This window comes from Sceloporus undulatus, chromosome 1 (genome assembly GCF_019175285.1).
Source record: "Sceloporus undulatus isolate JIND9_A2432 ecotype Alabama chromosome 1, SceUnd_v1.1, whole genome shotgun sequence".
Classification (NCBI taxonomy): Eukaryota; Metazoa; Chordata; class Lepidosauria; order Squamata; family Phrynosomatidae; genus Sceloporus; species Sceloporus undulatus.
Window position 1 is genome coordinate 263,959,888 of NC_056522.1, and position 14,193 is coordinate 263,974,080.

Below are 14,193 nucleotides of genomic sequence, written 5' to 3' on the forward strand. Positions count from 1 at the left end.
CTGTCACCACATAATTTGATTCTGGGATCAAGTTATGGGTCTGGAGTTAGAGAGGCTAAAAATGCAGAAAATCTAACACTCAGATTTCACTTCTGACCAAGTTCACACAACAATTAAAACTTGCTTGCTTTTCTGGTTTGATCTGAAAAAGGCTTTATGAAGACTAATTTAATTAATTAATATTAATGACTACTCCTAATTCTTCTCCTCCTCCAAGACTGAACTGACGCTAATCGCCACTTTCACACTGGTACAGTCCAAGCAAAAATAGATATTCTAATGCAAGCTTCTTGTTTGTCTTTTCATCATTCCCACATCATCTTCCAATGTTCTTGCGATCCTGGAAATATCTTTGGAAGATATATCCAATAAAAACACCTGCTTTTTTCAGTTCTTTCTTGAAGTTTGATTTTAATTTTTTCAGGAAAGTTACCACTATCACAATACTGACTGAAGACAGAAGGCATTTCTTGCCCTCTTAAACAATCACCAGTTAAAGTTATAAGGAGAGGGAGGTAGTCCCAATTATTTCAGTTTCCATTATTCCCCACATTATTTTCAATGTTAAATTAATGGGATTATACCCTTCCTTTGAACACCTCCAGTATTACCTGTGGAGTTGGGAATTATCGACCATCCAAAGATCATCCAGCCAGTCCAAAAGAGCTTGGTGTTGTGAGTAAGAAAGCTTTATACTGTATTTTTTCCTTATTTTCTCTTCCACTTCATTAATTGCACACAATGATGTGATGCCTTCTAGGGCAAAACACCAGCATTAGTTCAAAATCCATACACACAGAAAGGTTTATGAACTTCCACAGGTTTCAAATCACATTGATTTAAATATTTGGAAAGTTTAAAATGTTTGGGTAACAACATTCTACAAAGATAGCTTGCCACCACAAGACCAGTTATTTCAAGGTTGCACTTGACATACAGCAGAAAGGTGCAGAAAGAAAGCTCTAGGAAGGTCCAGTGTCAACTCAAATTAATGGCCTGGTGGTGTTTCAATTATTTGTTCTAGATGTTTTCATTACTAGCTTTGAGACCCTCCCATCTTCTTTTTGCTGGCCATGAGTGCTACACTGCAGGGTGGAGTGGCAAGCCCAAAACATAATCCTATGGCCTTCGGACTACACTCTGCAGATCCCAATAGGCCATTTTACCCTTTTGAACTTTTGAGAGCTAGCCAGCCAGCCATATTCCAATTAAGACTTTGAAACTTTAGGTAAGAATGCATTTTACTACTTCAATAAAGAGCTGGAGCATGATGAATATTGGAGACACCATTCACTCCTTGCTTGGATTAGAAAACACATTGTCTCCTTATAAATCTTTGTATATTCGTGCTCACCTTTGGTGTGCTAGAACAGAAGTGATAAAGGGCACTCCTGCTGATGAGAAGCTCCTCCTTTCATTGGTTCTACCAAAATCCAATTTAACATAATGCACCACTAAAGGTTTGAACATCTGGATGAAAGGTGGTAAAGGGAGCAATGGAAAGGCAACACAGCAATAGCTTACACTGACCAGAAAAAAACCCCATCTATACACAGTGGTGCAAACCAAGCTATATTACACAAAAGAGCACAAGTGCACTGAGTGCTCACACTAGGTCAACCCCGGCACACATGTTTTGAAGATGACAGTGGCCAGCATTGCCATTTAGCCTACCAAGCGCTCTCTCTATGTACTGTATATTTATAGGTATGTATAGAGTTTACTGCATGCATTTGTTTCAAAAGGAACTGTACATCGCCCAGGGAGTTGCTCTCCCCTGGGCTCCTGGGGGATCTGTTTTGTTTCATTTTTTTCGGGCTAGGATGGCCACGCCTACAATCACCGCAATAGCCGCCACTGCCACTCCTCCAAAGATGATCAGAGGCTTCATGTTCTCAAAGATGCTACTGCCTGGCGATTCCTCTGCGTTGTTCCCTTTGTGCTCAGAGTCAGCAGGAGTATGAGGGGCTCCTTCAGCACCTTCGGAGGCTGCAGGACTGGGCTTTATGTTGCTGTGGTCATTGAGCATGCTTGCCTCATTTGTAGCTGGTGCTCCCTTTTTTGCTGGGATGGTGGGAGCTGGCTGCTCCTTTGAAGGTGCTTCTTTCTTATCAGCAGTTGCAGAAGGAGCGGGGTTGGGTTTCTCAGGTTTTCCTGAGCTGGCAGTCTTGGAGTCGGCTTTGTTTCCACTTCGGATGCTCCCTTTGGACTCCATCCTCTCACCTGTGTAGCAGAGGCTAACTGCTCTCAGGCCAAAGCCAAGGGATGGGCTGTGAAACAGGCTACTGAGGCTGTTCTCTTCACCTGATTCTCACAAGTCAATCCAAAAGGGCTGCTTCAGACAGCTTGATCTTCTATTTCCAAGGAAGGTGTCCTGCTCAGACTATATTCCACCTGGACATGTTATGGAACCTGCAGAACAATGAAACCAAAACAGAAGGGTCAGGATCATCTTTCAGAGGCAGTGTTTCTCCAGTTTTCTAGGCATGGGACGCATGCATTTGGGGGCCCATAATATTTTAGTGACATGTAGCATGCATTCAGTAGTAGCACTAATACTGGACTAGGATTCAGGAGTCCAGGATTTGAATCCTTGCTCAGCCACGGTAACCCACTGGGTGACCTTATCCAACAAGTCACAGTTTGTCAGAGGAAGGCAAGGGCAAATCCCTCTGAACAAATCTGGCCAAGAAAACTCAATGATAGGTTTGCCTTTGGGTTACGGTAAGTAAAAAAAAACACCTGAAAGCACACAACAAGAAAACAGTGCTGCTGTCACAGTCCAGCTTAGGATATCTAGATGTAGCAAATGATGACCAATGATATAGTACAGGGATAAGCACACAATGCAGGTCAGAGGTTTTGAAACTTCTCCACACCTTTGGTGGTCTGTGCAGCAACCAGAATTGATTCTATTGATGACTGGGAGTCAGTTCTAGTAACAATTAGCTGGGGTTTTCTTGCTCTTTCTGGGTAACACCAGAAAACATTATTTGCAGGCCAAAATGGGGCACTGGTGGTCTATTTCTGAGGAGAGAAGCATTTGAGCTGATTTTTTTTTTAAAAAAATGAGATGCAGTGGTCAAAGACCACATATGGCACACTGTTTGCATGATTTAGTATCTATTATGATCTGGATTATGAATCTGGAGAACAGGGTTTGAATCCCCACTTGACCACAGAAACCCACTGGGTGACCTTAGGCAATTCACAATCTCGTAGCCTCAGAGTGTAGCAAAAGCAAACCCTCTCTCAACAAATCTTGTGGATTAAACCCTGTGAAACCCTTGCCTTAGGGTCACCATAAGCTGGAGACAAGTATGATCTATTTAGTATTTATCTATATTATCTGTTATGGCTAGAGATGCCTCTGCTTTGTAATTTGCAAAGGAGGATGGTACAATTTTACTTCTACAGCATTTACTTTGCAGTGTGTGTTGCTAAGCATGTTTTGAAAGCTTTGGTGTGCAAACTACTGTATCAGAAACAGAAAGAAGCAAGAAGAGGGAGGGGATGATATTATGCCACTGGCACAACAGTCTCTTCTACAGGAAGTTCACCAACAACATTCTGGAGTTTGGGAGGAATTTCTCTTAATTTCGAATGAAAAGAAAGTGGGGCCGGAATGCATTCATGTGAATTCGCTAGTTCAGCAAATTTACGTGAATGCAAATTGCGTTCGAACTGACTTCCCATTGCCCCAAAATAGCTTGCCATTGCCCGAAATTGCATGTGGTAGTCTATCACACAATGACGTGAAACCCTATGATTGCGTTCGGATTGCCATTGGATTATACTTCAAATTTCCCTTGTCTGATAATGTCTTCTTTCTTTGCAAAGTTTATTCATCTATTTTATGCCTTGACCCAGAAGTTTTTAATTGTTTTTAAGCTTTTTCACTGCTTAATTAATCTGCCCTATGTTTTTCATTTGGACTTGTTTTATTCATGTTATTGTTAACTTCCATGAAGGCGCGGGAGGAGGGTAGAAATCTAGTGAATAAATAAAACAGCTTAGATATATACTCCACAGAACTCAAAGCAATTTATGCCTCATTGGATAAAACTATACTTTAAGTCATAAAACATGTAACTTGCTTACAAAAATTCTCAGGTTCAATTTCTGACATCTCTAATCTGAAAAGGCCCTCTGAAACCCTAGAAGGCAATTATTGCATTCAGTTTTGGGTAGATTCTTGCTGACAGAGCTGGGAAAAGTTACTTTTTGCACTACAACTCCATGAATACCTCACCAGGTACCATGGGCACCACCCATGCTGGCTGAGGACTCTCAGAGTTGTATCGTCCTTTCAGGTATGGCTGGCCCCATTAACCAGTATGAATTAAAACACACCTCAAATTTATATAAATTCAGAATTGCTCATATTTTGACTCTGAAACTTGCTTCAAAAGCACTAGAACAAATCACACTAGAACATCAGCGTCTGTACAAATAACTAACTTGTGAAATAATTGTGTGGTGTGACATTTTTATTGTGTTTTTCAAGCATTTTTGCACTACTCAGTCCAAACAAGAAAATACTACTGTCTGTCTATGTTTCTTGTTCAGGGAAAATAACAGCCACTAATATTCCACTCCAAAAACCGCATTTGTTGAAGGCACCTTGCTGAGATTCTTCAAGTATTATTGAAGGACAGATCTAGGTGTTGGCAAGGCAGAGCTTCTATTCATCAGAAAAATGCCTTATATGAAATATAATGTAATACAAATTAAGTGAAGTTAAATGGTTTAGGTTACTCTTCATCTGCACTTACTTTGAATAAGTAAAAATACATCTGAATGCAAAGCCAGTCCTACTGTTAGGCAGAGCAAGAAGGTGGTAGACATTCAGAATCAGCAGCAAAGTGTTGGAAGAGAATGCTGTGTGCCATATGGCCTGTTCAGCACTCCCTCAATTAGCTTGTTGTTTTCAGGCACAATGGAAGATGCTGTCCCTTCACCGGCATGGAAGAAAGATGAATTGTCCTCAGCACATGGAATGAGGGAAGGCACCATTTTGTTCATCACTTCTGGGAGCAAAATGTTTTAGCTCAACTATGGCTGTGGATCTCTATGATTCTGGATAAAAGACTGGACCATGAAAAAAATCTCCCCCCAAACTGTGGTAGGATAACTGCAGACAGAAAGGAATGGGAGTTAGCTATCCAACCTGGTGTTCTCCAGACCTGCTGGACTACTATGCTCATAGCCAGTCTGGAGGGCACAAGGTTGGAGAAGCTTCAGTGGGTACACAAGGTACAAAATTGGTATGCTTGCAAATAAAGAGCAAGCAAGAAGTGGCCCTCACCACTTATTACACAGGCCTACAAAACTGAGGGTCATTAAACCTTTTTTTTAAAATGTATGCTGGTTTTATAGAAATTTGGCATTTGATATCCCGAAATTATTGCAGATTTGCTCCATCACAATACAGGGATTTGTTTAATAACTTGTTTTCACGTTTCTATGTTTTAATATGTGACTGAATGAAAGGATCCTCCTGCAAAGAAATATGCTTCACAGAGTAAGAAAGGGGTTCAAGTGTTCTAATAGACTTTCAAAATACTTTAATTCACTGATAGAAAACACAAAAATCAGTTCAGTGCACTAAAAGAAATTGCACTGGAACATCAGCGTCTGTTCTTAATCAAAGCTAAGTAACAACTGAATAGATATAGATAATGAATTTGTGAAAGAACTGTCTGGTATGACATTTTTATTGTGTTTTTCAAATTCAGCACCCAAAAATACATTAAAAAGAACAACAACATTGAAAAAAGTTTTTAATCACAAGCTTGTGTCATCTCTCCCTTAGCCCTCAGGATTTTCAGTGCCCTGTGGAGGGCTTTTGTACTATCAAAACTAAATATAGGCCTATTAGTATGACTAGCTAAAAATATGAAGTTCTTGGCAATCCTTCCCTATTATCTTCTTTTGATGTTATTTCAATCTGAGATGAAAACAAGCAGGGAAAGTTGATTTACCTCTTGTTACCATCTCTATATAGACAAATGTCTATTCAATGCCATATTTAACTATATTCTCTCTTTGAAGACAAACATACAGACAGGCAATAATAATAATGACAACATCAACAATAACCTCTACTGCACATCACATGCTTTCAGCCTCAAAGGAAAGCAAAGGCAGACCCTGTCTGAAGAAATCCTGCCAAGAAAACTGCATGATAGGGTCACCATAACTCAAACAACTTGAACACAGGCAAACAGACAACGGCTCAGCGACTGACTATCCCAAATGTTTAAACTGATCCTCATTGTTGCCATATCACAATGTGTGTTTGTAAGAAAACAATAGTGCACACACTAGTGGGAGGGGATTTATAACATTTGCAAATGTTTATATAATTTGAATAATTTAATATGGCACCCGGTGAGGTAGTTCATGGTATCATCCCCATTGATCTCCTCCTATAACACACCATATAGAATCCTTAGTAATGTTTTTTGTACTAGTGTTACCCATAAATCATAATTCCCATATATCACTGTCATGGTAATATGTAATCTCTATATGTAATTGAATGTAATGGTAATAGCAGCAACATAAACAACTATCAAAATTAAAATTATACCTTTATATTACAATATCATATGTTCAGCCTAAAAGATTGTATTTATAGCGCTGTGTACATTTACAGTGCTTTATAAATAAAGGTTAATAATAATAATAATAGCCTAAATATGTTTACATATATATATTCATGTGGTTAAAGTGAAAATTTGGTAAAATGTGACATTTTTAATAAAAGTTTAAAAAATTAAATATTTTGAAATTTATTTTTAATTAAATTTTGAAATTTGAAATTTTACGTTAAAAAAAAAAATCCTGGTGCCTCTTTTCTCTCCTCCCACTGAGTCTCACCCCACTCAGCCATCTCTTCAGTGTTTTAAAGGGGCACAGGCAAATGCCACAGCCTCTTTCTGCCCAAATGCAGATTTTGAAGAGCAGTGGTGTTGCCCCCACTTGGAGGTCCCTGCACCGCCCTAATGATGCCACTGCATTGCTGGGCCCTCAGCAGGTAGCCCTCAGACACTCTCCATAGTCACCCCACACAGTCCAAATGGTCTGTCAAAAGCACAGTCGGCTTTTCTTTCAAAATCCTGACATCCCTACCACAGAACCCTATCCCATAGCTTAGAAAAGTTACTTTTGAAGACTGCAACTTCCAGAATCTTTCAAACCAGTATGGCCACTGTGCTGGCCACAGACCTGCCCCAATACAGTACTTCCATCCATCTATGCATCAATATCCATCCAAAGCAACCTGTTACAAAGCAAATCCATGGAAGCACTGTGCTTTATGTAGAGGATGTCTTAATATTCAACAATTTATACAATGACACTAGCTGGGACAAGTATTTCCAAAATGAGGAGAAAATGCAGAGGATTTTATCTTCTTGGCCAGCGCCACTCCCAAGTTGTAGGAAGGTAGGGTTGCCATAACCCGGTGGGAAGCGTGACTCCCCCGCTTTCTAGGGGGCGTTCCCGGTCCCGTCACACCCTTGGGTGGCTGCCCTGCTGCTTCCCTATATTGTGATGGGCTGGAGCTGGCAGGGGAGGGCTCTGCTGCTCTGCCTTGCCCCTATTGGCCAGCCCTCCCAAGGAGCAGGCTTAGTCAGGCAGGGCTACAAGGCGCGAGGAGGAGGAGGAGGAGCAGGGCCAGGCAGGTCGGCAGCAGCAGTGGCCCCCGCCCGTCCAGGCAGGCCGCTGGGAGAGGGGAGGAAAGGGCCCTGGCCTCTGAGGCAGCCCGGCCTGGGGAAGGAAAGGGCCCTTTCCTGGAACCCCTGCCCCCCAGCCCTCCTCCTCCTGCTGCTCTTGCAAGGAAGGGGCTCTGAAGCGTCAGGAGAGCTGCCTCACTAAAGGGGAGGGGCGCCTCAGGGACCCAGCCGTCAGAGAGGAAGAAGAGGAAGAGCCTCGGCATTTAGGCTCAGAAGAGGAGGAAGGGGCTGGCACCCGGGAGAGGCAAGAGGGCCCCTTCCAGGCCCCTCCTGGGCCCCAGGCTTCCCCCAGGATCACCCCCGTCGGACATTGGAAGCCCCCTCCCTAAGGTCCCCCAAACACACACCCCTCTCCTCTCTAACCCTCTCTCTGACTCCCTCTCCCTCTGTTACCCCACTTTAACTGAGCCCTCTCTAACCCCCTTCTATCTACCACCTTCTCTCCATCTCAACCCCCCTCCAACCCCTCTCTATCTACTCCCCCCTCTCTCTAACCCAGTGATCCCCAAACTGTGCTCTTGAAGTAATTTTGGACTTCAGCTCCCAGAATCTCTGACTATTGAGTAACATGTCTGAGGCTTTTGGGAGTTGAAGTCCAAAATCTCTTAAAGGACACAGTTTGAGAACCACTGCTTCTAACTCCCTTATATAATAATAATAATAATAATAATAATAATAATAATAATAATAGGAATTATTTATATACCGCCCAATCACTGGGAATCCGAGCGGTTTGTGAAATTCACAGATAGCCAAACTACACAGGCAGATCAGCTCCTGGCACTGAACAAGCAGAGCTCTGCTCTGGAGCCACGACGAACTACATTTCCCAGAATTCCATAGCATTGAGCCAGGGCAGTTAAAGTACTGTCAGACTGGGTTATTTCTGCAGTGTGTATGCAGTCTGAGAGTCCTGCAGAGAAAACAACTCTGGTGCTTTAGAATTTAAGCCCATCTAACCCCCCTCTATCTAAGCCCTCTCTAACCCCCTAACTCCCTTATTTAAGTCTCTTCTAAGCCCCCCTCTAACCCCTCTCTATCTTACTCCTCTTTATCTAACCCTAACCCCCTCTAGGTACCCCATCTAGCCCTCCTTCTATAGCCCCCCTTTCTCAAACCCCCTTATTGAACCCCCCTTCTATCTAACCCTGTATTTTTTTTAAAACCAGCAATTTTTTGTGTCCTCCATTTTTATAAAAGTGTCCTCCATTTGAAATTTTTGTCCTATATTTGTCCCGGTTTGGAGGTCCTGACTTATGGCAACCCTATAGGCAAGGCGCCTAACATTTAACTCAGGGATGGGCAAAATGGCTAGTGGGTATGAAGGGTTTTCTCCACCACATCTGGAGACCCACTGAACCCACCAGGAGTCAAACAATATTTTTACAAAATGTTTCATTTCCCTCTAATGCCCTCTATGGACCATGGGGTATTTCTATCACATTTTAGGCTAAAGAGAGGTCTTTTTTAAAACCAGAAGGGAATAGGAAATAGCAAGTACATTTCTATACCACTTATCGATGTACTAAGTGGTTTACAAAGTGTACGCTAATTGCCCCCAACAAGCTGGGTAGTCATTTTAGCAACCTACAGAAGGATACCAGGCTGAGTTGACCTGGAGCCCTTGGCTACTATTGAACTCACAACCTTGAGTTGACTTCCACTCAATGCCAGTTGTTTTTAAAAAGCCTCTACTGGACCTAAAAGGGCCCAGGAAGGCTCAAAAGTCCCCATGTCCCAAAGAGAGCATTTGGAATGATTGATTGATTGATTGATTGCAGGAGTGGCATGAAGGGAGTACAGACCTCCAAGATCTCTTGAGGGGCTAATGTGCCTTGCTTACCATTGATTTAGGACAAGGCTCCTGCTATGGTTTTCCTTCATCTCAGATCTGCCTCACATTTTATTTATCAGCTGCATTTTCTTGATGCTTTCCTACCTCCGCATTTCTCCCTCCTCCTCTCCCCACCCTGACACTTTTCTTGGCAGCCTGCAGTCGCCTTCTCCGCTTCCAAATTAGACGTTTCCATTTGCTTTCCTTGTGTATAGGAAAGGGAGAAAGGGAGGCTAACAAAACAGATAATTAAAAGGGAAGGGAAAAAATAGACCCATGCCAAGAGGTACAGGAGGCACATTCAAATTAACGTATACATCTAAGTCCCAATGTGCTTTGTTCCCTGGGCTTTTCTTCAGGTGAAAATTCAAAGCTGTTATATTTCATTTTTTTTCTTCTATAAATAATTAATTAATTAGGTAAATTAACTCTACAAGGAGCTCTATCTCCTTCAGGGTTGATAACTCAGGTTGCAATTCTATAGATTCAGATTTTACTCCCTTAAAATGTGTAGTGAAAACTGGAATTCAATCATTACCCCGATGACATCAGAGCTACCAAGCAACACTGTATGTGTTCCTTCCTAGGAGTAAATCACATTTAAGTAAATTAGACATCCTTCTAAATAAAAATGTAAATGATTGTGCTATGACAATTAGTCCTTTAAACATGTGCTGGTGTTTGGTATCATTATTTTTTAAAAAATAAGGATTATTTTATGCTTTCCACATTCCTGAAAGTCCTCCTGCAAGGCTTAAAAAGCACCACAATGTTTCTTGCTCCAGGATTCCTAGACCCATGAACAGAAACACTTCTGTTTGAGCAGGGGTGGGCAAAGTACAGCCCTACAATTGTTGCTGAACTGCAACTCTCTCACTGGCTTAATCAATGGAAAGGAATGCAGGGAAGGATATGTAGTTCAGCAACATTGGGAAGGCAGCACTTTCCCTCCCCGGTCTTAAGAGCATGGGATGTAGAGCAACATTTTTGTTCATGGGTCCCTTTTTCAGCCTTTAACAGTGAAGCCAAGCAGCTGAGCTCCAACGGGACTCAAGGCCACAAAGAAACCACAGATATATCAGCATCCACATGGGGGTATATATGGCAGTATGATGAAGAAATACAAACATATTTTTAAAAACAGGACACAAATGAACTTCCCCCTGCCCCACAGAAGAAACCCTGTCAATGAGGAATGAGCATTTCAGTGACTTCTAGGAACTGCTGAATGTTGAGTGTCAGCTGGAAAGGAAAAAGCTGGGACAGAGGGAGAAAGAAGCTGATAGTATCCTGGGCCCTCCTGTACCACACATCATTATAGCACAATGATTCCACTTTAAATGCCACAGCAACTTCCAATGGAATCCTGGGGTTTGTAGTTTAGGGAGGTGCTAGAGCTCTCTGACTAAGAATTTGAATTGACCCTCACTAAACCATTGTTGCCATGGCAGTTAAAGTGGCATCATCTTACTATAATTGTGTAGTGTGAAAGGGTCTATAAACAAAGGCATGGATTAAGCCCTGAACAAGAGTACAGTATTCTTCTGAGGCATATGGATATGCTGTGATACCATCTTCCTTAACCTGGCACCCTCCAGATGAGCTCGACCAGTCCTTCTCAAACTGAGGTAGGGCACTTGCATTTCCCCCCTAATGTGCCAGGAACCAGTATCATATGTGTGCCCATTGGCTAAGGTTGTTTCTTTGATTTCCTTTCTTTTCTTCAATGTAGGGCTTCGGTTCTTGTGTCATTCTGCTCTCAAAAACACACTTCAAATTTCTAGAAGACTAGAAATTTTAATCCTTTTCTTCCTTCCATGCCTGAACTACTGAGAAATATTTACTCTGCACCAAACAGATGAGTCACTCTAGTTTTCCAGGAAGAATAACAATCATAAGGAGTCTATTCTCTCCTCTTACAACAGCCATGGTTTGCCTCCAAGGACCATTATTCCCCTCTGAAAAGTTGTCAGATCAGGAAGAGACAAAGGCAGAATTTAGGGGGCCTTTTACTCTATGCAAGTATATAGGGCTATGGTTCAAGTTTAAATGCCATGGCAACACTCTATAGCATCTTTTGTAGGTGGTTAGGCACTAGACCTCTCTGGCTGAAGTACTTCTCCCTGAACTGTGAATTCCAAGATACCATAGGATGAAAACATGGCAGCTAAATTGCAATCATGATGCTATAATTGTGTAGTATGAATGGGTCTTAGGTTACTTAGAATTGTGAAGCATGCTCCTACAGCTATTTGTTGTGTTTGACGACGGTTTGTTCACAACAAATGTGTTCCTCTTTAACATCCCAGTCCCCCCAGAGTCTTGGACTTTAAAATCCTGGTGTTGAATTCTGTCTCAAACACGTTCCGCAAGATTCTCTCTGTTTCAATTTCCCTTCAGTAAAATCTGAGGCTCCGTTGCCACTAGCCCATTTGCCCTGGATAGAACTGGGCATATCTGGGTCCCCCCACATTGAATCTGCCCGGAAAGAAGTTCGTACTACCCTTTACCTCGATCAGGGCAATTTACCCCTCTGAAATTCACATTTGCGGTACCGGTTTAAAATGGAGCCTCCTCTGTTGTCAATCAAATTCACTTCCGCTTCTGTATATGTTGATGTTATTTTATGGTAATTGAAGAAGAAGGTATCCAGAACCTCCTTCTCACCATGAGACCTCTCCTATGCAACATACCTTCTTGCAGGTGGCATCCCCTCATTTAGTGGCTTATGGCTAGGCAGTGGCCAGTTGCATTTCTGTAGCTGGACACACAGGAAAGGTCATTCTCTCAGACAGTGGAAGGATGTCTAGAAGATCCAAGAGGATAATGTCTCCTATGTGTGTCACCTGCAAAAACAAAGACAGCTGGCCACCTTTCCAGCACTCAGTGGTTGGGAAATATATAGCAGCAGGAAGTCATGAGGAGATGGAAACATACTTGATAGAGCATTACACTATGTCAAGCTGATCCAGGCCTTTGGAATTCCAAGGCATTTGGTCCTTTGTGAGAATAAGAGAATAGGCTCTCTTATGGATCAACAATTGGTTAAAGGCTGAAACACGGAGATCGGCAATATGCAAATATGCAAACTGGAGGTATTTCATTTGTGATGTCCCCTCTGGATCTGATCACCGATTTAATGCATATATACAAATCAGTGGTGCAGCTACATTTTAAATGTTACATACAGTTCTGGTTTCCAAATCTCAGGCTGCATCTACACTGCAGGACTGATGCAGCTTGACACCACTTTAACTGCCCTGGCTCAATGCTGTGTAATTCTGGGATTTGTAGTTTTGAGAGATATTTACACTTATCTGTTAGAGAGCTCTGGTGCCACAACAAATTACAATTCCCAGGATTATTATTATTATTAAACTTTATTTATGAAGCGCTGTAGATGTACACATAGGATGGAACCATGACAGTTAAAGTGGTGTTAAACTATGTTTATACTGCAGTGTGGCAGCAGCCTCAGGAAGGAAAAGGGACAGAAAAGAACAACAAAACTGATAAAATGGCTGTAACACCACCACCTACAAGGAAAGGTTACAATGGGCCCATTCCCACTATTGTTTAAATCGGATTGTGTAGAATCACAATCTGATTTAAACCACCATGGTGCCCACTTGGGAATCGATTTGGAATCGATTCCCAAGGGGGGGGGCATGGTTTTCCCCCATTTAACCCATGCCAAAAAGGGTTTTCCAGCTCCTTTTTGGGCTGAATCGATTTATTTGACAATAAATCAGCCCAGTGGGAACTCAGGGCGAATTCGAATCCACCCTGGCAGCCCCTCTCCGCCATGCCTCCCTCCCTCCCTCTCTCCACCTTTTCCTTCCTCCCTTCCTTCCTGGGGGCCCCAGCAGTGGCAATGGCAATAGCAGCGGAGAAGGCTGCCGGCCAGGGGACTTTCTTTTCTATCCCATTCCTTTCTTCTTGTTGTTGTTATTGTGTACCTTCAAGTCATTTCCGATGTATGAGGACCCTATCACAGGGCTTTCTTGGCAAGATTTGTAAGGGAGGGGTCACCTTTGCCTCCCTCCAAGGCTGAAAGAGTGTGACTTGCCTAAAGTCATCCAGTGGGTTTCCATGACTGAGCAGGGATTCAAACCCTGGTCTCCAGAGTCATAGTCCAATGCTCAAACCACTACACCATGCTGGCTCTCCCCACTCCCAATCTCCACATTTTTCAGGGCTTCACCTCAGTCACAGGAGGGGACAGATAAGCCTGCTTTTGAAAACATGACTTTTCCCTTGATCTCCAAGCTTAAAATGGCCTCCAAAGAGAAAGTAAGAAATGCTTCCCTTCTTCAACACAGTTCTCTTCACAGTATTGTTACCTTGCAGATTAGTTAATTTACATCCAGATCTCACTAAATAAGTCAGCCTACATACAGTACATAAGAGTACACCACCAGGGTGGGGTATGCCATACTTGGGGAGATGGGCACATCACTGAGGTGGGGGCTAACTTTTCTAAGACTAGTGATCCAAGCCATTATAAACTGAACCTGGGCCTGTTTGCCTAATATTGCTCAAGAGACAACTATACTAATGAAAGGAAACTAGTTGAACTAAGGTGCCAGTGTCCTCTTAGAAGTTTTTACCCCACCG

At 42.4% G+C, this 14,193-nt stretch overlaps 1 protein-coding gene across 1 annotated transcript; it reads right to left on the bottom strand.

The window, feature by feature from the left end:
* Positions 1-1,804: 1,804 nt before the first annotated feature.
* Positions 1,805-2,215, bottom strand: CEND1 (cell cycle exit and neuronal differentiation 1). The gene has a single exon (XM_042459248.1). It carries the CDS (start codon positions 2,213-2,215, stop codon positions 1,805-1,807), a length of 411 nt encoding a protein of 136 aa, XP_042315182.1.
* Between the last annotated feature and the right edge of the window lie 11,978 nt (positions 2,216-14,193).